General features: G+C 50.2%; 3 protein-coding genes across 9 annotated transcripts in view; all 3 read left to right on the top strand.

Annotated features, from left to right (window-relative positions):
- The window catches only part of LOC119856526 (zinc finger protein 572-like), a 568,866-nt gene that overhangs the window by 375,167 nt on the left and 171,107 nt on the right, over positions 1 to 22,592 (top strand). The gene's annotated exons all lie outside the window — the stretch shown is intronic.
- BORCS6 (BLOC-1 related complex subunit 6) lies at positions 8,133 to 10,437 on the top strand. The gene has a single exon (XM_038404204.2). It carries the CDS (start codon positions 8,619 to 8,621, stop codon positions 9,333 to 9,335), a length of 717 nt encoding a protein of 238 aa, XP_038260132.1. The 5' UTR covers positions 8,133 to 8,618; the 3' UTR covers positions 9,336 to 10,437.
- Positions 11,383 to 20,784, top strand: ITPA (inosine triphosphatase). Of its 2 annotated transcripts, none has more exons than XM_043517310.1 (8): positions 11,383 to 11,936; positions 12,521 to 12,578; positions 12,677 to 12,777; positions 14,960 to 15,033; positions 17,056 to 17,087; positions 18,151 to 18,266; positions 19,279 to 19,355; positions 20,247 to 20,784. In XM_043517310.1, the coding sequence occupies exons 1-8, from the start codon at positions 11,430 to 11,432 to the stop codon at positions 20,368 to 20,370; spliced, it is 1,089 nt and encodes a 362-aa protein (XP_043373245.1). In that variant the 5' UTR covers positions 11,383 to 11,429; the 3' UTR covers positions 20,371 to 20,784. The 2 variants fall into 2 exon arrangements, with proteins under 2 accessions (XP_043373245.1, XP_038260096.1); XM_038404168.2 differs by having other exon boundaries at positions 11,402 to 11,936; positions 12,677 to 12,741.

The raw sequence follows: 22,592 nt of genomic DNA, 5'->3' as shown, positions 1-22,592 counted from the left end.
TTGCAGCATAGGTGGGAGAAGAAGAAAGGCCAAGCATATGGCTCCTGTTCTGTTTTATATCCTTAGTCCATGTGTTTGGAGAACACAAGTCCAGGCATGTCTGGTGAGCATTGCTGAGTCACCAGGCAAGGTTGAGCAATTCCCCTGGTGTGGCCTTATGCAGGTGAGTCACTGAATTGTAACTCCTCCGCTGGACAATGACTGTTGATGGTTGTTTGACACCCTCCCAGGCATTGGTTACTTTCCTTGCTGTTGTCTCTGGAGAGCTAATATCTGGCTGATTCCCTGACTTACAGCATGTTTTACTGACAACCATACAGCACACTCTCATAACTTCAGATGCACTAATGGTGTACATATTTAGATAGAGCAGTGACTTTCACCAGATCCGGAATGCATCCGATGAAGTGAGCTGTAGCTCACGAAAGCTTATGCTCTAATAAATTTGTTAGTCTCTAAGGTGCCACAAGTCTTCCTTTTCTTTTTGCGAATACAGACTAACACGGCTGCTACTCTGAAATCTTTCACCAGATCATAATCTTTCCCCTGATACCTTACATGGCATGCTTTATATGCAATATCACAAATATATATAAATGAGGAATATGGGGGTTACAGGGCGCTCCCCCAAGGTATAGAATGTCACAGTCTCTTAGAATATGTGTTAATGACTTATGCTAAACTACCTCCTCCACCTTATGTTTAGCTGTGATACTCCGAGGCCAGGCCTACACTACACACTTACTTCAGTGTAACTATGTCACTCAGGGCTGTGAAAAATCCACACCCCTGAGCAATGTAGTTATCCCAACCTCAACCCCCTGTGTAGACAGCGCTATGTCAGTGGGAGAGCTTCTCCCACTGACATAGCTACTGACTCTCATGGAGGAGGAGTAACTAAGCCGACTGGAGAACTCTCTCCCGTTAGCTCAGAGCGTCTTCATCAAAGAGCTACAGCAGCAGCATTTGTAAAGTAGACCTGCCCTAAGTACCTTTCCCAAACCAGAAGAAGGGCTCTGTGCAGCTTGAGAACTTGTCTCTCTCTCCGGCAGAAGTCGATCCTGTAAAAGTTATTACCTCACACACCTGGTCTCTACAAAGGGATCAGATATTTGATGATGGGCTCTTCTGTCTAGGCAAGGGAGGAATGACAAGATCCAATGGCTGTAAGCTGAAGCTAGACAAATTCAGACTGGAAATAAGGTGTAACATTTTTACCAGTGAGGGGAATTAACCATTGGAACCATTTACTAAGGGGTGTGGTGGATTCTCCATCACTGGCAATTCTTAAATCAATATCGGATGTTTCTCTAAAAGCTCTGCTCTAGTGCAAACAGGGACATCCTATGGCCCACATTATAAAGGAGATCAAATAGATGATCACAGTGGTCCCTCCTGGCCTTGGGATCAGTGACTCAGTGAGCCCAGCAAGGATGATGCTATAAGAACTAAGATTTGAGAAATTGCGTGCTCGGCCTCAGACCAAGCAGTGGGATGGCGGCTGGAGCGTCAGGTGCAGAGCGGGGTTCCTTGTGGTTCCAGGCAGTGGTGGTGTTCGAGGAGGTGGCCATGTATTTCTCCTGGGCAGCGTGGGGCCTCCTGGATGAAGGGCAGAGGCAGCTCTACAGGAACGTCATGCAGGAAAATTATGAGACTCTGATCTCGCTCGGTAAGGAGATGGTTCTCCTCGGGGTTTAGGGGCTTGTGGGTGGGGGTAGGGAGGGGGATTCCCCTCAGGATTTAGGGGCTTGTGGGTGGGGGTAGGGAGGGGGGTTCCCCTCGGGGTTTAGGGGCTTGTGGATGGGGGTGGGGGGGGCTCTGAAGCACCTGAGGCAGCTTTGGCTCAGCACTCTTCCCTGACTCCTTGAATTTCTGGAGGATCAGCCCCTGGAGCCGCCAGGCCCTACAGGAGGTAGATGGTCACCCCCACACCCTCGCTTTGAGTACTTAGACCATACTGTAGATTCCTGACTCTCCAGGGGGTGCAGTGGATTTCAGCCCCAAAGGATCCCTGGGAACATTTCCCCTCTGCTCAGATCCCACATCCCCCTAGCAGGGAACAGGGCCGGGGTTGACGCTGATGGAAATTCACACAATAGCTGTGCTGATCCTCACTGCTTCCCTAGGACTTCTTAGGACTCTGCTGGCTATTTTAATTATTATTTCCACAGCAGCATAAATATGTTACCGGCTTCACAGACAAATAGAGGATGGTGCCCATGCCCTGTGATTTTGACAGTCTAAGGCCTTGAGCCCACCTCCATTCCCATCCATGGACAAACTGCCAGTGGCTTTGATGGGGGTTGGCGTGGTCCTTACATTAGGAATAGATGCCTAAGGAAGGTGGACAGATCCCTTTTACTGACACTTGTGTAAATCTGGAGTCACTTCAGTGAAATGATGAGACTCACACTGGTCTCACCCTGGGCTTGGCCCCCAGTGAAAGAGGCTTGGGTCTCCCTGTGTGTGTGGGAGGGGCAAATGACTGGTATTCAGCAAACATCTTACAAGCCTAATGTTCCCTGTTTTCTCTTCCCTGAGTAGGCGTTCTAGTTCCTAAACCTGACCTGATCTCCAGCCTGGAGCCAGGGGACGAACCAAGTGTCCTAGATTTCCAGGGCACCGAGGAAAGGGAGATCCCTAGAGGTGCCCACATAGGTAAGCAATGACTGACTCCAGCTCAGAGATTGTCCAGGACTGAAGGGAAAAGCTGGGGTCCCAGCAAAGTCGCAGCATGGCCCCCAGTTCTGTTTCGTCTCGCTCAGTATCATCCCCAACTTGTCCCTGTCCTCATGACAGGTGGCACTCCTGGCTTCCACCTGCCCTACTTGACCCCAGCAGGATCCCTCCCCTCCTCCAGCCTTTCTCGGAGGGCTCAGCTGGGCTGTTGGGACAGAACCTCCTCTCCTCTGCCCTCAGGAAAGGATTTGGGGGATTCGCTTCCTGCCCATCAGGTTTTCTTCTCAGTGACAAACCCCTTTGCTGTCTCCTAGTTCCCAGCCAGAAATGCTTTTCAATGAGGAACAGGAGACTTTAAAAAGGAGGGATAAATACCCCAAGACACCCCTTTTTCTCTCCCTCTCTGTCTCTGGCATCACGCCTAAGAAGCCAAAGGAAAACAGCCTTGCGGGAAGGAGTCCCGGCCTGATGAGTTTGGCCAGTAATCTTTCTGGATTCATGTGGTCAGAAATTTTGCTTAAAACTAATATAGTTTGTGAAGTTAGGCACCAGTAAGCATTTATCTTTACTTTTCTTGCAGCCATTTCTGACTTTTATGTCTCATTGCTTGCATTTACTTAAAATCTCTCTCTTTGTAGTTAATAAACTTGTTTTATTGTTTTATCTAATCCAGTGTGTTTAAGTTAAAGTGTTTGGATAACTCTATTTAAGATAACAGGCTAGTGTATATTATTCCCTTAAAGGAATAACAGACAATATATTTGGACTGTCCAGGTGAGGGCTGGGCACTGAAAAACATACATTTCCAAGGGAAAGTCTGGGACTATGTTGGGGTCACCCTGCTGTATAACCAAGGTTGGTGAGACCCAGGGTGTGACTGGCAGGCTTCAGTTCCACAAACATGTCTGCGAGTGACCTGCATGCTGGTGGCTGATTGCGAGCAGTCCAGGTTGGAGACTACAGCAGCAAGGCATTGCAAGGCCCCCCTAGTCATGGGGAGCAGGCGACCCAGCCTCTCACTGATTTGGATTGTACCCCTGTATGTCACAATTCTGATCCTCCTTTATTTTCATGACAATGTCAGGTCAGTAATTGCATTTTAAAAAATTATATTAATTAGGGATTACCTTTCCCCCCACCCCACCTCCTTACGCACTTCGTAGTTTGTATTAGCCCAGATCCCCTCAAGGACAGGCAGCTGCACATATAAGAACTTAAGAATGGCCATACTGGGTCAGATCAATGGTCCATCTAGCCCAGTATCCTGACTTCCAACAGTGGCAAATGCCAGGTTCTTCAAAGGGAATGAACAGAGCAGGCAGTCATCCATCCCCTATTGTCCACTCCCAGCTTCTAGAAAACAGAGGCTAGGGACACTCAGAGCATGGCGTTCTCCATTGATGGATCTATCCTCCAATAACTTAAACCTAGTTCTTTTTTTAACCCTGTTATAGTTTTGGCCTTCACAACATCCCCTGGCAATGAGTTCCACAGGTTGACTGTGCATTGTGTGAAGAAGTACTTCCTTTTGTTTGTTTTAAACCTGCTGCCTGTTCATTTCATTTGGTGATCCCTACTTCTTGTGTTATGGGAAGGAGTAAATAACATTTCTTTATTCACTTTTTCCACACAATTCATGGTTTTATAGACCTTTATCCTTTCCCCCCTTAGTCATCTCTTTTCCAAGCTGAAAAGTCCCAATCTTTTAAATCTCTCCTCATACAGAAGTTGTTCATTACCCCCTCATAATTTTTGTTGCTCTTTTCTGTACCTTTTTGAATTCCAATATATCTTGTTGAGATGGGGTGACCAGATCCGCATGCAGTATTCAAGATGTGGGTGTACCATGGATTTATATGGAGGCAGTATGATATTTTCTGTCTTGTTCTCTATCCCTTTGCTAATGGTTCCTAACATTCTCTTACCTTTTTTGACTGCCGCTGCACATTGAGTGGATGTTTTCAGAGAACTATCCACAATGACTCCATGGTCTCTTTCTTGAGTGGTAACAGCTAATTTAGATCCCCATCATTTTGTATGTATAGTTTGGATTATGTTTTCCAATATTCACTACTTTGCATGTATCAACATTGAATTTCATCTGCCACTTTGTTGCCCAGTCACCCAGTCTTGTGAGGTCCCTTTGTAACTCTTTGCAGTCTGCTTTGGACTTAACTACTTGAGTAATTTTGTATCATCTGCAAATGTTGCCACCTCACTGTTTACCCTTTTTTCCAGATCATTTATGAATATGTTGAACGGCACTGGTCCCAGTACAGACGCCTGGGGGAGACCATAATTTACCTCTCTCCATTCTGAAAACTGACTCTCTATTCCTACCCTTTGCTTCCTATCTTGTAACCAGTTACTGATCCACAAAGGAAACTTCCCTTTTATCTCATGACTGCCTACTTTGCTTAAGAGCCTTTGGTGAGGGATCTTGTCAAAGGTTTCTGAAAATTTAAGTATACTATAACCACTGGATCACCCTTGTTCACATGTTTGTTGACCCACCTCAAAGAATTCTAATAGATTGGTGAGGCATGATTTCCCTTTACAAAAACCATGTTGACTCTTCCACAATAAATCATATCTATTATCTTAGGTTGGTTTGCCAACTGTGGGGTTTGATTTACAGTAGGACTTTCTCCTCTTTTCTCCTAATACACCTTGTTTTTAGTTCAGATCCTTGCAGTATTGACTTGTATCTGGGATGTTCACGCAAAGTTGGCCTGGGAGAGGTTACCTAGCACCCCACATCGCTGGAAACCCCATCCACTGCCTCACATGACCAAAACCCAACCTACATAGGAATCTTAGCCAAACACACAGATCAACCAGTCCATTCTTCCAACAGACAGCCAAGGCCAGGGCCGTGGCCTGGAGCTAGGTCTGAGCTCCAGAACCTCACCTGCAGGCTTTCCTTGTGGGGGGAAAAGTTTCAGACCCTGGGTCACATCCTGGCCTCACTGCAGTGAATGCAGATCTCCCACTGGTATCAATGGATTTCACTTCATGAGTGGAATGAGAAGGGCATAAAATGATAAGGAGACATGCACAGATTGGGGTCTGTTTCTTGGCTGTTACATCAGTTCCAATGGACTCATACAAAACATATGTAATATAGGGGAGACTCCAGTCCTATCTATCTACCTGTCTCCACACACTCACCTCTATCTGTTGACCCATACACATCTTTTTATCCATCCACATACACACCCCTTTATTTATCCATCTATCCAACCCCCCCCTCCCCAAGCCCCCACCTATCTCTCAGGACTGAACGCTGCTGGGATCTTGCCCTGCTTGTCTCCATTCAGAATGCTGCTGCAAAGATCGCTCTCCTAGCCAGTTGCTTTGCTTATGTCACCCTTCTCTTTGAATCCCTCCACTGGCTCCCCTTTCTCCAGCGTGTCAGTCATGAGTGGCTTGTCTTCACTGTCAAGAGACTGCAATGTTTATTCCCCATCCTACCTATCATCTCTCATTCAGCACCAAGAGGTTGACGCCCTCCTCTGGTTGGCCCATGATTCAGCCTACTGATGAAATTCGCAAACAAGCCCCTTTGTGCTTTTTCATGTGCTGCCCCTCAGGCTTGGGAGGAGCTCCCCAAAAAATCTGCAAAACTACCTCTTCCCCCACCTCCTTCAAACGCCTCCTCAAAACACTCCTTTGCTGCAATGCCTATAAAAAAACCTCCACAACAGTTAGACTGCTGGTGCGCTGAGACCACTGCTGATCCTGGGACCCATGATTAGCTCCTTGGTTCCTTGTACTGCCCTGTCTGCCTCTGCTGTCTTTTGCTTTAAACTCATATTGTACGCCCTTTGGGGGAGGGGATGTATTTTTGTTTTGTGTTTGTACAGTGCCTAGCACAGTGGGACCCTGGGCAATGACTGGGGCCCCTAGGAACTACCATAATACACCTCATAGACTTTAAGGCCAGAAGGGATCATCCTGCATGTCGCAAGCCACCGAACCTCCCCCCTCCCGTAATAGACCCCTAACCTCTGGCTGAGCTACTGAAGTCCTCGAATCATGAGTTAAAGACTTACAAGTTAGAGGGAATTCACCATTTACACTAGTTTAAGCCTGCAAGTGACCAGGGCCCACGCTGCAGAGAAAGGCAAAAAACGGCCCCAGGGTCTCTGTCTGTCTGGCCCATGGGAAAAATCCTTCCTGATCTCAAATATGTCTTCTCTCGTGTGTGTGGTGTCTTTTGGCTCTTTACGCAACAATAATCGGAAGGAATTACAGCTGGGTTCAAAATAAGTGTGTTTTCTAAAAAGAAAAGGAGTACCGGTGGCACCTTAGAGACTAACAAATTTATTAGAGAAGTGAGCTGTAGCTCACGAAAGCTTATGCTCTAATAAATTTGTTAGTCTCTAAGGTGCCACCGGTACTCCTTTTCTTTTTGCGAATACAGACTAACACGGTTGCTACTCTGAAACCTGTGTTTTCTAAATATACGCTAGAGGGGAGCGTGCATTTAACAGCTTGTGTAGGCCAAGCTCTGGGACTCCTGGTAACCTTCCATCCCCCCATAAGCTCCCTGGATGCCCTCCTCCCATCCTCTCTATTTCAAGGTCTCCCTGCAACTCCCCAAACCCTGCAATGCCAGGACCTCTGTATACTCCCTTCCCCTATACCCCCCAATTTCCCTCCCCTCACAAGGGGTTGTGTGTCCCCCATTATGCATATACTAGGGTGCCCCCTGTGAGGGGTTCTCTGTGCCCTCTATTTCCCCATACCAGGATCCTCTATTCTCCCCACCATGCCAGGGCTCTGTCCCCCTCCATTTCCTCCTTCCCTGCAGCAGGATCCCATTCTCCCCACCATGCCAGAGGCTCTGTCCGGCTCCTGCCAGGGAAATACATCCTGCTGCTCTGACTGCTTCTGAAATACAGCACAGTGAGTGCTCCCACACGGTTTACAGGGATAGGAGCCTGTTCCTGCACCCTACACTGGGCCTGGTCTACTGGACGGCTTCCAATCCAGCCTGGAGGCCTTTCTGGAAGAGATGCTTTAGGCCAGTGGCTCTCAACCTTTCCAGCTGACTGGACCCCTTTCAGGAGTCGGATTTGTCTTGTGTACCCCCACGTTACACCTCATTTCAAAACGACTTGCTTACAAAATCAGACATAAGAATACAGAAGTGTCGCAGCCACACTAGTACTGAACAATAATGGACTTTCTCATTTTTACCATATAATTATAAAATTAATCAATTGGAATATAAATATTGTACTTACATGTCAGTGTATTCTATATAGAGCAGAATACACGTCATTGTGTGACATTTTAGTCTGTACTGACTTCGCTAGTGCTTTTTTTTGGGCGTGTAGCCTGTTGTAAAACTGGGCAAATATCGAGATGAGTTGATGTCCCCCCCGCCCCCGGAAGACCTCTGCGTAGCCCTGGCTGAGAACCACTGCTTTAGGCAAACACAAGTGATGGGGCTCAATACAGAGGCAACTGGGTGAGATTCTCTGGCCCATGCTATGAAGGAGGTCAAGGTAGATGATCAGATTCCCTCTGCCTTAAGATCCATGAATCTGCCCTTCACTTCCCTGACCCTTTCTCTCCCCCTCCATCCCCTCTTCTGTCTCTTTTTTTTCCTACCTTCTCTTTCCTCATCCTAGTCTCTCCCCGTCCCATCCGTCTCAATCGCATTCACACCCTCTCCTGTCTGCTCTCCTCCCCCGGTCCCGGTGTTGCTCCTTGTGATTTGCTCTTTGCCTCTGGGATCTCCCTGCCCGCAGCTCGCTCCTCTTTCTGGGAAAGGTGCACAGAGGAAGCAGGGAAGTGGGCAGACTGGCTCGCTGGCTTTCTCCCTGCGTCGCTCCCTATCTGCCCCTCCCCAGGCTCCTCCTCCGGTCCCGCTGTCCCCCTCCCGCGCTCTCCCGGCCCGTGCGCGCTGGGAAGCCCCAGGCCGGAGCATGGAGAGGGGCGCGGGCCTGCCACAGCACATCATGGCCCAGGTGCGCGTCCAAGCCCCGGGGGCCGCGGCCAGCCGGGAGGATCCGTGCCGGGAAGGCTCGCGGAGGCAGCAGGCGGCTGCCGCCGGGGACCGGCTGGCCGGAGGGCGGCTGCTGGACAGCCGCAGCTTGGATGGGATCAGCCAGGCGTACGGGGCCAGCCGGGCGCAGGAAGGGCGCCGCGCCACCATCTCCAGCGCCCTGGAGCTGGAAGGGACGGTCAGCCACGACGGGGACCTCACCCACTTCGTGGCCAACAACCTGCAGCTGAAAATCAAGATGAGCTCCCGGGGCAGCCTGGAGGAGCCGGAGCCCCTGGGCCAGCCCTTCCCAGGGCTGGGGCGGAGCAAAGCGGCCGACATCCCCCCCATTGACCCCGCGGTGCTGACGGAGCTGGAGCGCCTGACCCAAGAGGTGGCCCACAAAGTGGACCAGATGATGAGGAGCTTGAACGGCAGCATCCAGAACATGACGGCCCTGAGCGTGGGCTACATCCAGACCTACCGGGACGCCGTGGACAGCTTGGGCGAGTCCGTAGACATGAGTATCAAAGGGATGTACACCCTGATGGCCCGCTGTGAGGAGCTGGACCGCTCCATGCAGCCGGTCCACGCCCTGGCCAAACAGATCCGGGAGATCAAAAGGACCCTGGAGATATTCGAGTCACTGTGCAAGTAGCGCCGGTGGAAAACATGGCTCAGCTGCTTTGTTACTATCGGGGGAGGGGGACCGCTGTGCTGGTTGCAAACTCCTAAACGTAACATGTAATATGTGTGGTTGTGTGTTTGTTTCATGTCCTGTGCTGCTATAAGCCTGTTACACTAAAAGCAGACACTGCTTTGCAGAGGATGTGTCTGAAAGGGGCTAATTTCCCCAAACCAAATACTTGAAGCTTTCCCACCCTCTCTGTTCGTTAGAGGGGATGATGCATGCTCAGGATTTCAAAGGACCCTAAGGGAATGATGCTCTCAAATTCAATAGGAACCCAACTTCAGTGGGAGTTGGGCAGCTTTCAAAATCCCAGCTGTGAAGAATTGTCGGCTGGACAAGGAATAGTGAACTGGATTCCCTCATCTGTGTATTTCACCTTTCCCTGTAAAATAAGAATATTTATACTTAATAAAACCACTCTGCAATTTGCCAAACAACTTAAAATCTGTCCATAGAAAAGAACTTCTGCTATTGAGCCTTCCCGGCATTATTTTCCAAAGAGCCCAGCATTGGGCTTGCGTTGCTCCCTTTGAAGTCAAGGGGAGGTTTACCTTTCATTTCAATGGGTGAAGAACAAGGCCGGCCCTGAGTGGTTTTGAAATTCCCACGCTCTCCGTTTTCAGCAGCTGAGGAGTTTGCCCTACAAGTGGATTTGCAGGGTGCCGGCTCAGAAGCAGATTCTGAATCCTCTCTCAAAGCCTCTGATGACTCTCACATTCGCTTCCACATTTAGCAGCCTAACCTGTGACCTATATTAAATATGGAAGAAATGACAGCTGTGTACATATGCTCTGTGGAACTTATACCCTTCAACTGGTTAATTTCTTTGTTTTAGTACAGCAGGGCTGCATGTATTTAATATTTGGCATGTGGTACGGAAGTGCTCCTTTCAGTGTATCTGGGGAACAGAAAGAATGAGCTATAGAGCCCCAAGGCCTTCCCCAGTTCCAGAGAGGGCCAGGCTATGCTGTAAGGGGGGAACTTAATAAAGACAGGAACTTCCTGCTCTCAGCTGTTTCCTCATCTGGAGGTGTTAAGTGACTCCCATGGGTCTGAGTCTCGAAGCCCCCCCAGCAGCCCAGGGGCAGCCCAGAAGTGTGGGGGGGATGTGCAGTTGGGAATAGCAGAGTCCACCCTGGTGGGAGCCCGCAAACTGGAGTAGAGCTAGGGTGACCATGTGTCCGGTTTTCAGCCGGAACACCTGGTCAAAAAGGGACCCTGGCAGCTCCGGTCAGCACTGCCAACCGGGCCATTAAAAGCCTGGTCAGCGGTGCTAAGGCAGGCTAGTTCCTACCTCTCCTGGGGCACCGCGCTGTGCCCCGGAAGCTGCCAGTACGTCCGGCTCCTCGGCTGGGGGGCCATGGGGCTCCATGCGCTGCCCCCACTCCGAGCACGGATTCCGCACTCCCATTGGCCAATTCCTGGCAAATGGGAGCTGGCGGGGCAGTGCCTGCAGGCAAGAGCAGTATGCACCATGGAGCCTCCTGCCCCTGCCTAGGAGCCGGAGCTGCTGGCAGCTTCCTGGGCACAGCGCGGTGCCAGGGCAGGCAGGGAGCCTGTGCCCCAATCCCCTACCTCAGCCCTGAGCCCCCCGCACCGCAAATCCCTCATCCCTGGCTCCACCCCAGAGCCTGCACCCCCAGCCCAGAGCCCATACCCCCTCCTGCACCCTAGAGCCCTCACCCCCCTGCACTTCAACCCCCTGCCCCAGCCCAGAGCCCCCTCCCACACCCTGAACCTCTCACCCCCTCCTGCACCCCAACCCCCTGCCGCAGCCCCCTCCCACACTGCAAATTGCCCAGCCTCAAGCCCCCCCTGCACCATAAAACCCCTCCTCCCCGGCCCCACCCCAGAGCCCTGACCCCCTCCCGCACCCCAAAACCCTGCCCCAGCCCAGGGAACGTGAGCGAGGGTGGCGGAGAACGAGCCACCGAGGGAGGAGGAATGTGGGGGGCGTGGCCTCGGGGGCGTGGCCTCGGGGGAGGGGCGTGGCCAATGGAAGGCTGGTAACCCGAAGCAGGGCAGCCGGGCGGTAAAACCCCTGGCGACCCCACGGCCCCGATGGCGGCAGAGGGTCTGTTCCTGGGGGCGGGGCTGGCTGGGGAGCCCCCGGCAGGGACAGCAGAGCCGCGCCCGTGCGCGGGAGGCCCCGTTACACCCGGGCAACAGCATCGCCCTGCTGGGTCTCCGCAGCCCCCCGCCCCCTCCGGCGGGGCATCGGTCGCCGGAGCAACCCGACCCCGCACGTCGAGCTCGGGGGGGCAGAAAGGCACTTCCGGTCTGCTCCAGCGAGGAGCGGCTTGGGAGACCGGAAGTGTTTTGTCCCCGAGCATCCCTCGCCTTCGTCACCGGAAATGCGTACCCGGGCTCCTGTCGGCCCTCCCCTCCCCAGCGGTCTCTCCTCTCATTGGCCGGACCCGCGGGGCGGGGCTGGGGGCGTTGCCCTGGGTGCCGGGCGGTGAGACTGTGATTGGCAGGTCAGCGCGCAGGCGCTGTGGCTCTGTCATGGCGGCCGCCGCCGGGAGGAACGTGGTGTTCGTGACCGGCAACGCCAAGAAGCTAGAGGAGGTGGGGTGGGGGGGGGGATAGGGAGCTGCGCGGATTGGACGGAGGGGGCCACCGTACCGGAGTGAAGCCCGGTGTCCGCCAACTCCCGGAGGAGGGACGGGGCCTCCTCCCGCGTGCGGTGCTTCCTCCCGCCCCCACAGCTAGCCCCGCCCCCTGCTGTCACTGCCCGGCCGGTCCGCACGCCGTCATCATTAGGCTCCAGAGTTAACGGCCGGGCGGGCCGTGGCTCGGCCTCTCTCTCCCGCAACCGCCGGGACTGTCGCTGCCCTGGGGACGCTCCCGACGCTGAACTTGTCCCCGGAGGAGCCCCGTCGGGTCCCGCTCCCCTGAACCAGAGCCTGGTGGGAACCTTAGAGCGAGTCCCCCCTCGCCATCCCTGGTCCTGGCCAAACACTGCTCCCATCCGGCGCTGCCCAGCGCCTGCCCTGCTGCCAACTTCTGGCCACCCTCCATAGCGCCTGGGTCTGAGGCAGGTGGTGAAAGCCCCTGTGGCTGGGGCTGCCCCCCTGTAACTCACACACTGGGCTAAGCGCTGTCCCACACCCGCAGAACTTGCTGAAAAGCCGCTGTCTTGTTCCCAACAGGTCCTTCAGATCCTCGGAGATGCGTTTCCGTACAGACTGGTCGCAAAAAAAATTGACTGTAAGCCCGTGACTTTGTTTCTTGCTCATTAAACAGTAACATTTCAGCAGCCATTGACCAACCTCCCCCCGCAATAATCCCCCCTGTTGTTGTTGTAGTGCCAGAATACCAAGGGGAACCAGACGAGATCTCCATTCAGAAATGTCGGGAAGCAGCAAATCAGGTCATGTGCTTTTCTGGTTTTCCCACTTCCACAGGTGTAAATCAAAAAATGAATACAGATTAACGAAGAGTTTAGGCTAAATGGCCCAGCTGTTACCCACCGCATGACAACCCACCCGTTTGGCACAGAGTTGGTGGGGAATTCAATAGCCATGAACTAACAGGTGCCAACAAAAAGGACGTAGAAGATTTGAATATAGATAAAGAGACATTCCAATGGAAGCCCATATGAGAAAGATTCATAAACTGGGTCTTCCGTGGCAAAGGCCCTTCCCTGGCCTGATCCCACTGATCTCTAGGACTGAGAGTGAGATCTGCTCAGTTGCTTTGGCAGAACATTCTTACAACTGGCTCTGTCCTAGATGATTAGTATTCTTGTTTTCCAGTCTGGTAGAGCAGGGACATGGTAAAGGGTAGAGCGTCCATCCACAGAGCTCTGGCCTCTCACATCCCTAGAACAGAGGCTGCCGCTGTTACTAGGTACAGTAACTCCTCGCTTAATGTTGTAGTTATGTTCCTGAAAAATGCTACTTTAAGTGAAACAATGTTAAGCAAATCCAATTTCCCCATAAGAATGAATGTAAATAGGGCGGGTTAGGTTCCAGGGAAATATACACATACACAGTATAAGTTTTAAACAAACAGTTTAATACTGTACATAGCAATGATGATTCTGAAGCTTGGTTGAGGTGGTAAAGTCAGAGGGTGGGATATTTCCCAGGGGATGCCTTACTGCTAATTGATAAATAAGCACTCCACTGAGCCCTCAAGGGTTAACACATTGTTGTTAATGCAGCCTCGCACTCTACAAGGCAGCATGAATGGAGGGAGGGGAGACAGCATGGCAGACACAGATGGAGACACACGTGTGAGAGAGACAGAGAGGCACATTGCCCCTTTAAGTATGCTGACCCCACTCTAAGTACACTGCCTGTTTAAGTAGATCAGCAAATTGAGACAGCAGCTGCTGTCAGCAAGTTCCCTCCTTCCTGATCCCTGTTGTGTGTCCCCCCCACGCTCTGTGGAGATGGGGGGCAGGAGTGGGGGGAGGGGGACACCCTGACATTAGCCCCCCTCCCCAGGAAGCAGGAGGCTCCCAGGAGCAGCTCCAAGGCAGAGGGCAGGAGCAGCACAAGGCAGTGGGGGGAGGGACAGCTGAACTGGGCATTGGGTGGCTACTGCACAGGGAATTTAAGGGAGCTGATGGGGGGGCTGCCGGACTACCCTAGTTCCAAGCCCCCACCAGCTAACTGCAACGGGCTGCTCTTCCTGCAAGCAGTAGACAAAGCAGGCGGCTGCCAAACAACGTTATAAGGGAGCATTACGCAACTTTAAATGAGCATTTTCCCTAATTGATCAGCAACGTTACAATGAAACAACGTTAACCGGGATGTTAAGTCAGGAGTTACTGTACCTATTGTGGGCAGGAGCAGCAAAAGCTCCTTAAAAATGTGTGTGTGTGGGGGGCCACCGGCACCACCCATTTCTCCTAGGCCCCGCCCTTGCACCGCCTCTTCCCCCAAGGCCCTGCCCTGCCTTTTCCCTGAGGCCCCGCCCTTGCCCCACCTCTTCCCCAAGGCCCTGCCCTTGCCCTGCCTCTTCCCACTAAGAACCCAGTCCCCACTTGCTCCTTTCCACATGTCCTACGGCCAGTAAAAAGTGGGAGGACATTGCCCTCCCTCTTTTAAAAGTGATTGGGCTATGGCTGCATGGACCTGCTGTTCTGGCGCCCCTGATTGCGGGTATGGAGTCAGCGCCTTTGTTCCCATCTTATCATTTGGGTGGTAATGAAGTAGTTCTCCACCAGCCAGTGGCAGGTTGTCATCCAAAGAGCCCAGGTGCAGATTTTTTTCACAATCAAGAAGCCAGTTAGGCCTTGGGCTCCAATGAAAGCCAAGACTGTGCAAATGCAACCTGTCGCCCCCTGGAATTTAGGTTCCTCCAGCACTGCCCCCCCAGTGAGGGCGATACCCATATGAATACTTTAGATTAGTTCTCCTCAGATTTCCAAAGGAAAGCTTATTATCTCTGCCTTGGTAGTGCCCCTTTTAACTGCAGGTGCGGAGCACAGGTTTCATGGCTTGTTCTCTTAGCTTCTGATTTAAGGAGCTTTAATGGATGCCGTGTTTTTATGAAGCCTTTTCACATGATGTTAGTTTAGGAGAGGGTGCCTTCCCCTTAGATCTAAAATTTCTTTTTTTTTTTACTTCCCTCTGCAGATTCAGGGACCTGTTATAGTAGAAGATACTTGTTTGTGTTTCAATGCTTTGGGGGGCCTCCCAGGACCATATATGTAAGTAGGAGTGAATATGCTTGTAGTTCTTTCCTGTACTATGGTTTGACTGGGGTTATGGGTTTTTGAGATGTGATTCCTGGGGGTCTCCAAATTCCATGAGCAGAACTCTCTTTTCTATTGTTTGCTGTTCTAGCTCCTGCAGCTTCATCCTGAAGAGCAGGGCGATGGGAAAGAGATTTGTACTCACCTGGTCCCTGCTTTGCACTTCATGCGTAGTGCATGGGATGGATGGAACAGCTCAGTGAGCCTGATTTACTCCCAGCTACTGTTTACTGCTTCTGCATCCCAACTAGTACCTGGCCCTGCAAAGGAATCCCTGGGGGCTGATCCATGCAACATTTACTCCAAACTCAGCATGGGCATCATTTGCAGGAATGGGCTCTTAAACTGAAATGATGGTTTAAAGGGATTGGATCAAACTCATCCTTTGTGTAACTACACTGAAGTCATCAGGGGAGGAATTTTGTCCATTCTGCCATTTCAGTACAGAAAGAGCTACAGAGTTTTGTTAATTCAAATCGCTGGATTTATTTTATTGTATAATGGGACCCTGGAGGCTGCTGTAGTTCAACTGGTAACAAGATTTCTAAATTTAATCGCTCGTAACTAAGGCTAAGGTTTAGTCATGGGTATTTTTAGTAAAAGTCATGGACAGTTCACAGGGAGTAAACAAAAATTCACGGGCCGTGATCTGTCCCTAACTTTTATTATAAATACCCCTGACTAAATCTTAGCGGCTCTGGGGGGGCCCTGAGGGGCTGCTGCTTCAGGGAAGCCCCGGGGGTCAATGGCTGACCCCTGCTCTGGCGGTTAGGGCTGACCGCTGACCCCACCCGCTGCTCCGAGGGCCCCTGGGACCACTGCTCTGGGACAGCCCCCAGAACCGCTGCTGCTCCAGTGACTCCAGGGGCCAGCCACATTGACTGCTCTTCCGGCGGCCCTGGGGCCGGCTGCTCAGGCAGCCCTGGGGCCAGCTGCTGCAGCTGTGGAAGTCCTGGAGTTCCCGGAAAGTTACGGAATCTGTGACAGATGCGCAGCCTTACTCCTAACTTCTCTAGCAAAGTCCTACCGTAGCTCTTGGCACTGCTTTTTAGTTTTGCAATTTCTCCACAATTTGCTCTGCTTACTCAGGTTACTAGGGCAGAAAACATGGAAGGGCGGAATGTGATTATGTACTTCTGTAATTCACCTTCTTTATTTCTTACAACAAAACTGGGCAAATGATTACTCCCCAGATGTGAGTTAATTGGCTTAGTGATTCTGGGAGGAGGAAAAAAAATCTTAAAAAGAAGGATTTTTTTTTTTTTTTTTTTTTTACCATCTCACTGCTCATTTGTGGGAATTACGCTTCTGAACATTTGGCCTCTGGAATACTTAGCGCTTTTATAGTTCTCTTTATTTAAAGAGCTCCCAAGTATTTTACAAACTCTCCTCTGCGAGGTAGGTATTCTTCTCATTTTACAGGGAGGATTGCTACCGCATGGAGAGCTTAAGTGATTTCCCCCAAATTGTATAGCAACTCAGGAAAAGAACCCAGGTCTCCTGGGTCCTCTGCTTTAACCATTAAACTATGCTTCCTCGCTAAAGTATTGAACATACGTGTTAGGTGGCACGGCACAACAGACTGGCAAGTAATCTGAATAGCAAAAGTACTGGAGTAGAACCTTGGGCTAAAGAGCCACAGGCTCAGTTCTTTAAGAAATAGGCCCCAACCCTGTAATGAACTCCGTGCAAGTTGACCCCTGGCCCAGGGAGGAGACCCATTGATTTAGTATGACCCACGGTGATCTGTAACTTGCTGGTTTGGAGTCTAAGTCTGCATTTCATAATGTTTGTTAATATATAGCCTGGAGTAAGGTTTATTAAACAGCGCTAGTTCAACAGGGATTCATAGTGCTAGGAAACCTGTGAAGAGAGAAATCCGACCTAGAATGTTGCGCTAGACATATTTCCATTGTTGATGACGGTGGCAGAAAAGAACCCTGCCCCTGATGCTTGTGTTCTCTTCTTACATTTCAGAAAATGGTTTCTAGAGAAGTTAAAACCAGAAGGTATTTCCCTTTGAATTACTGCTCTGAATGGGATTTGCTGTTCAGAATCGCATGCTCCTGTGCAGCCTAGCAATAATGTGAAATGAATCCCTTTCCTCTCTGGGCTTTCATGGCTCTGCACTTGACTGGTTCCTTTGCCATCTCTGGGACCGCTCATTTCTCCCCATTCCTCACGGTCTCCATGTGTCCCATCATGTTCTGCCCTTAGCCCCTCCCTTTGCTCCATCTCCACCTTATCAGTGAGTAAGATCATCTACTCTGATGGCTTCAGCAGCCATCTCTGTGCTGATGACTCCCAAATCTACCTCTCCCACAATCTTCAGAGTCATATCTGCCTTGGTACTGATGACTGCTCTTCCTAATTGCCCTGTAGTTATCAGTTCAGCATGGCAACATAGTAGTACAACCTTGGTGTCACTCCTCTTTCCTTTCCCCTCCTCATGTCTAGACTATTACTGAATACTGTCACTTCTTTTCCAACCTATCCAAAATCCATCCATCCCCTGTATGTGCCTTTTACTGTTCTGATCTTCCTGTCACCCACCTCGTGTCCCTCCAGTACCACCAAACTCCCCTTCCTTGCCTGCTCTTCTGACTACACTCTGGGAGCTCCCTCTCTGCTGCATATTGCTGTCACATGTATGGACAATGGGAAACAGACTGACCCCAAGTGACAGGAGATGTAACCTTTAGTATCAGATGAATAAAACCATTATCCTAGGCAGTTATGTAGCATCTCATCTAGGCATTGCAAAACACTTCAAAAACATTCATTAAGCCGCCTTGCAAGGATTCTGTGGAAAAATCATGAGTAGAGTCCAGGAATCCTGATCACCAGTCTCCTGAAATACCCGTGAGACACACCATTCCCTGCCTAATCCTGATAATACTCCCTCACCCTTGTGAGTGTGGATGCAGTCTGTGGGAGGCCGGCCATGGGGACACAAAACATTTATCTGTTTGGGGTTCCCCCTCCCCTCGCTCGTCGCAGATTGCCTCTTGTCAATTGTGCCGTGTGCTGAATGAAACGTGGAGATGATGGAATCCTTCTTCTGTTGCTTAGGTCTGTACAAGCTGTTAGCGGGGTTTGAAGACAAGTCTGCTTATGCTCTTTGCACCTTTGCATTCAGCACTGGAAGCCCGGAGGACCCGGTGAAGCTGTTCAAAGGCCAAACTTGTGTAGGTATTCAGATCACTGTGCAAAAGAAGGCCTCTGCAGATGGGAGTGAGGGGGCTTGTAACGTGAGTCCATTAACAGCACTAATTCGCAAGGGGCTCATCTTGGCCACCTACATCCATATTTAGTTACCTACATAAATGGCCTGATTTTTCCAGGATTGCTGAGCGCTGCAACTCCCAAAGACTTCAGTGGGAGATGTGGATACTCAGCATTATCTGAAGATCGGGCTACTCATCGTGGTGCCGAGGGGCACCTGAGTTTGAAAATGTTGGTTGAAGGTTCTGAATGATCCTCCAAGTTCTCTTGTCTCCACTCCTGAGCCTGGTGGCTCTTCAGCTGTCCAAGCCCTTTAATGCTAGGAGCAGAATCTGTGGCTGCACCGTTTCAATGAGCTGGTAGTGGTGCTCCAAGCCCCATCACTCAGCTGCACATAGTTAACCCTTTCCTCAGATGTCCATCTTTCCAGACCCTATCGTTTTCATTTGGATATGTGGTTGCTCTTCTCCGAACTCCCTCCAATATGGCTACATCTTGCTGGTACTGAGAAGCACAGAAGTGACTGGTCTTCTCCCACCATCCATGCCCAGAGTTTTCTCCAGCCAGCCTTAAATCTTGTTGCAGTTGCTCTCTCCTGCTCCTATGACTGTTTGCTAGTTTATTCTTCAGACAGTCAGGAATTCTTATTGGGGGCGGAGTCCTGAAGCTTCAACACCCTGAGATGCGTATGTTGAGCAGGCCCACCAGGGAAGGGTGGAGAGCAGTGCAGGAGGTCTCTCTGCCTACGGCATGTATGTAAGAAGATGGAGCACTAAACCAAGAAGTCCTAGTTGTTTACCTTAGCCTTGTTTTGCGGGAATGCTAAACAATCTTGTAGCTTTTGGTGGTTTCACAAAGCAGAGGTCTAAAATGTAAGAGGTTCATTTTTCCGCATGTAATGATCTGGAATGTAAATGTGGCAGAGCAGTGCTGAGAAAGAAACCTCTTATTTCTTCTTCCTCCTCGAATTGGCAGGGTCGCATTGTTGAACCCAGAGGCCCCAGAGACTTTGGCTGGGATCCTTGCTTCCAGCCTGACGGTTATGACCAGACGTAAGTGACTCTTTGCCTTTAATTCTTTACTTAAGAAAATCAAGAAACCAAAGTTCTGTTAATGAATAAAATGGAACCCACTTACAGTGAACTCTGCCAGAGGGAAGTTGAGATGGGCTTAAAGCAGAATCCTACATCTGAACAGCTTTGACCATGGGGGATGTGGCTCGCAACCTCACAGCTCAGACTGTCTCAAACCTGTAGGGCAGAAGACCTGAGTGTGCAGCGTGTTTCTAATGAATTGTTTCCCACCCTAGGACTCCTCACAGACTTTGGAGAGATGCAGGGACGGTTCTGCTCTTGTTTCTAGTAGCTGCTGCTAGTTGGTGGACTGTTGTAGGAGTCAGATACGGTTTTTATTGACTCTGACTTTAAGTGAGCTGCATCAGCCTGCCTAGAGTAGTGTTGTTAAATAAACGGACAGAGGTGGCATTGCACTAGGGCAAATGACTGCACAAGTCCAGGACAATAGAGACCCAGGCCCAGGGTCTGACTCTCCTTAGGGAACCGAGCTGCACTCAATTCCTTGCCCCTGAATAAGATGACAAAGGGCTCAGTGAGTTAAGCTTGGCAAGAGAGACTGCTTGAGTCCCAAGTAGAAATTATGTGACAAAAGGTTGGTGCTGAAGTAAAACCCAGAGTCAACAGAGGGCACCCTAATCTGCACGTATAAAGCAGGCCAAGAGAACCACTTCTGCAAATGAATGTAACAGCTACAGAATGCACGTATCTGATCTGTCACCAGCGGCATCTCTAAGGCCTGTCATTACAATAGCCGGTGAAGGGAGCGGTCTCAGCTTCTCAACAGGCCACTGGAACTCAGGAGCACACAGTTACCATGGTTTAGACTCTTGGTTGGGATTGTGGCCATTCCTGTTTTCTTCTCCCCAGGTATGCCGAGCTGCCCAAGGCAGTGAAGAACTCCATCTCTCATCGCTACAGAGCACTCAAAGAGCTCTCCGGCTACTTCAGTCAGCAGAACAACTCGGCAGAAGCCACCTCCACTCCCAGTTAGGCTTCCGGTGTCTTGGGCTACATCCACACTGCAATAAATACCCCACGGCACCGAGCCTCGGAGCCTGGGTCGATTGACTCAGGCTCGCAGGGTTTGGGGTGTGGTGCTAAAACTTGCAGTGTAGTTGCCTGGGCTCGGGCTGGAGCCTGGCTCCGAGACCTTCCTCACTCACTGGATTTCAGAGCCTGGGCTCCAGCCGAGCTTGAACATTTCCAGTGCCATTTTTAGCCCTGCAGCCCGAACCCCATGACCCCAAGTCAGCTGACCCAGGCCAGCCATGAGTCTATGATTGCAATGAAGATGTGCCTTTTGGGACACCAAACTTTTACAGAGAGTTGTATGTGAGATGTGGGGTCCATTTATGGTTGTCTGTACTGTCTATGTAGAATAAAGCTGCCCACTTTAAAACCGGGATGGTTTTCTGCTTCCTTTTGTTGCTTCTGAGAAGTCTGAAAAAGCCAGTGGGTCTACACTGATTTTTAGGGGCTGAAGTGCATTGGATATAGAGTTTGATGTTAGCATTATCCCACAGCTTGTCCCAGTGAGGTGGCGTTTGTGCAGCTCACTCTGCCTCTTCTGTTCTTCCCTATGCTGTTGCCCTATCAACAGAATTTTTTTGGGTGGTGATGGGAAGATCAGTCAGTTGTCGTTGCACAAGATCAGTGGGGAAAATGATGATCATTTCCCCTTTGTGTATTCACAAAAAGAAAAGGAGTACTTGTGGCACCTTAGAGACTAACAAATTTATTTGAGCATAAGCTTTCGTGAGCTACAGCTCACTTCATCGGATGCTGTAGCTCATGAAAGCTTATGCTCAAACAAATTTGTTAGTCTCTAAGGTGCCACAAGTACTCCTTTTCTTTTTGTGCATACAGACTAACACGGCTGCTACTCTGAAACCTTTGTGTATTGTAATCCCGATGGCTAAAATGCCTATGAAAAGTATCTGACAGCTTGTCTAACGACATGAAAGTGTGATGCAAAGGTCACTACCACATCCAGATTAAATTTACAGCGCTAGTTTGCTGTGTACTGTTGGAAGGAACAAGACAAATACATTCAAGTAATTTATCTATACTTCCTGCTTTAATATGTGGATTGTTTGTAGCTTCTTCCATAGCTGCTGTAGTCGCACTCTTGTGCTCCTGTGATTCCCTGCTGCGGTTTTTGGGACTATTTCCCTCTAACAGAAGTGTTGAAAGAATACTGTTTTTCCCCACCCCAACTTGGTGCTACATCATGATTCTAATCCCCTCTGTACTGAATCTAGTAAACATGAAGGGCAGTACTAAAAAAAAAAAAAAGCACAGGGCTCTGTGTGTCTTTATTTCTAAGGGCTGGTCTAAACTAGAAAATTAGATCGACCCACCTATGTTGCTCAGGGTGTGAAAATCCACAACCCTGAGTGACTCAATGAAGCTGACCTCAGTCCCCATGTAGACAGCGCTACGTCGATGGAAGAATTCGTTCATCAACCTAGCAACCACCTCTCGGAGAGGTGGATTACCTGCACCAATGGTTTTCAACCTTTTTTCATTTGCGGACCCCTAAAAAATTGCAAATGGAGGTGCAGTCCCCTTTGGAAATCTGCTGTTTGTTTGTATATATCATTGAATTCTGTTCAGTTAGTTTTCAGTCCAAGTCTTAGACTGAAAACTGACTGAACAGAATTCATCTATAAATGTTGCATGTGCTCAGCATAAGAAAGAGCGCTAAACTCTTGGCTTCTATGGTAATGACAAAACTTCAGGGTTTTCACCTGTAGGTGCGGGTATTCACATGCTTTTGATTGATCGTAAAAACGGAATGCCTTTTCTGGGATCTGAAACTTTATTTTCAGAGTCACTTTCGTGGACCCTTTATACACAGTCTGTGGCAGTGTTCCCTCTAATTTTTCCCAAGCATTTGTGGAACGAATTTTGTTATGTGCACCAATATGGAGATGATGTGTGACACATCACCTCCATTTTGATGCACATAACAAAATTAATGTGATGGGGTGGGACTGAGGGATTTGGAGTGGGGGGGGCTCAGGGCTGGGGCAGAGGGTTGGGGTGCAGGGTGTGAGGGCTCTGGCTGGGGGTGCAGGCTCTAGGGTGGGGCTGGGGATGAGGGGTTCAGGGTGCAGGAGGGGGCTCAGAGCTGGGGCAGAGGGTTGGGGTGTGGGGGGGTGAGCGCTTTGGCTGGAGGTGCAGGTTCTAGGGTGAGGCCAGGGATGAGGG

Source organism: Dermochelys coriacea, chromosome 6 (genome assembly GCF_009764565.3).
Source record: "Dermochelys coriacea isolate rDerCor1 chromosome 6, rDerCor1.pri.v4, whole genome shotgun sequence".
In the NCBI taxonomy this organism is placed as follows: Eukaryota; Metazoa; Chordata; order Testudines; family Dermochelyidae; genus Dermochelys; species Dermochelys coriacea.
The sequence above is the reverse complement of the archived record's forward strand: the minus strand, read 5'-3'. Positions and strand labels throughout refer to the sequence as shown.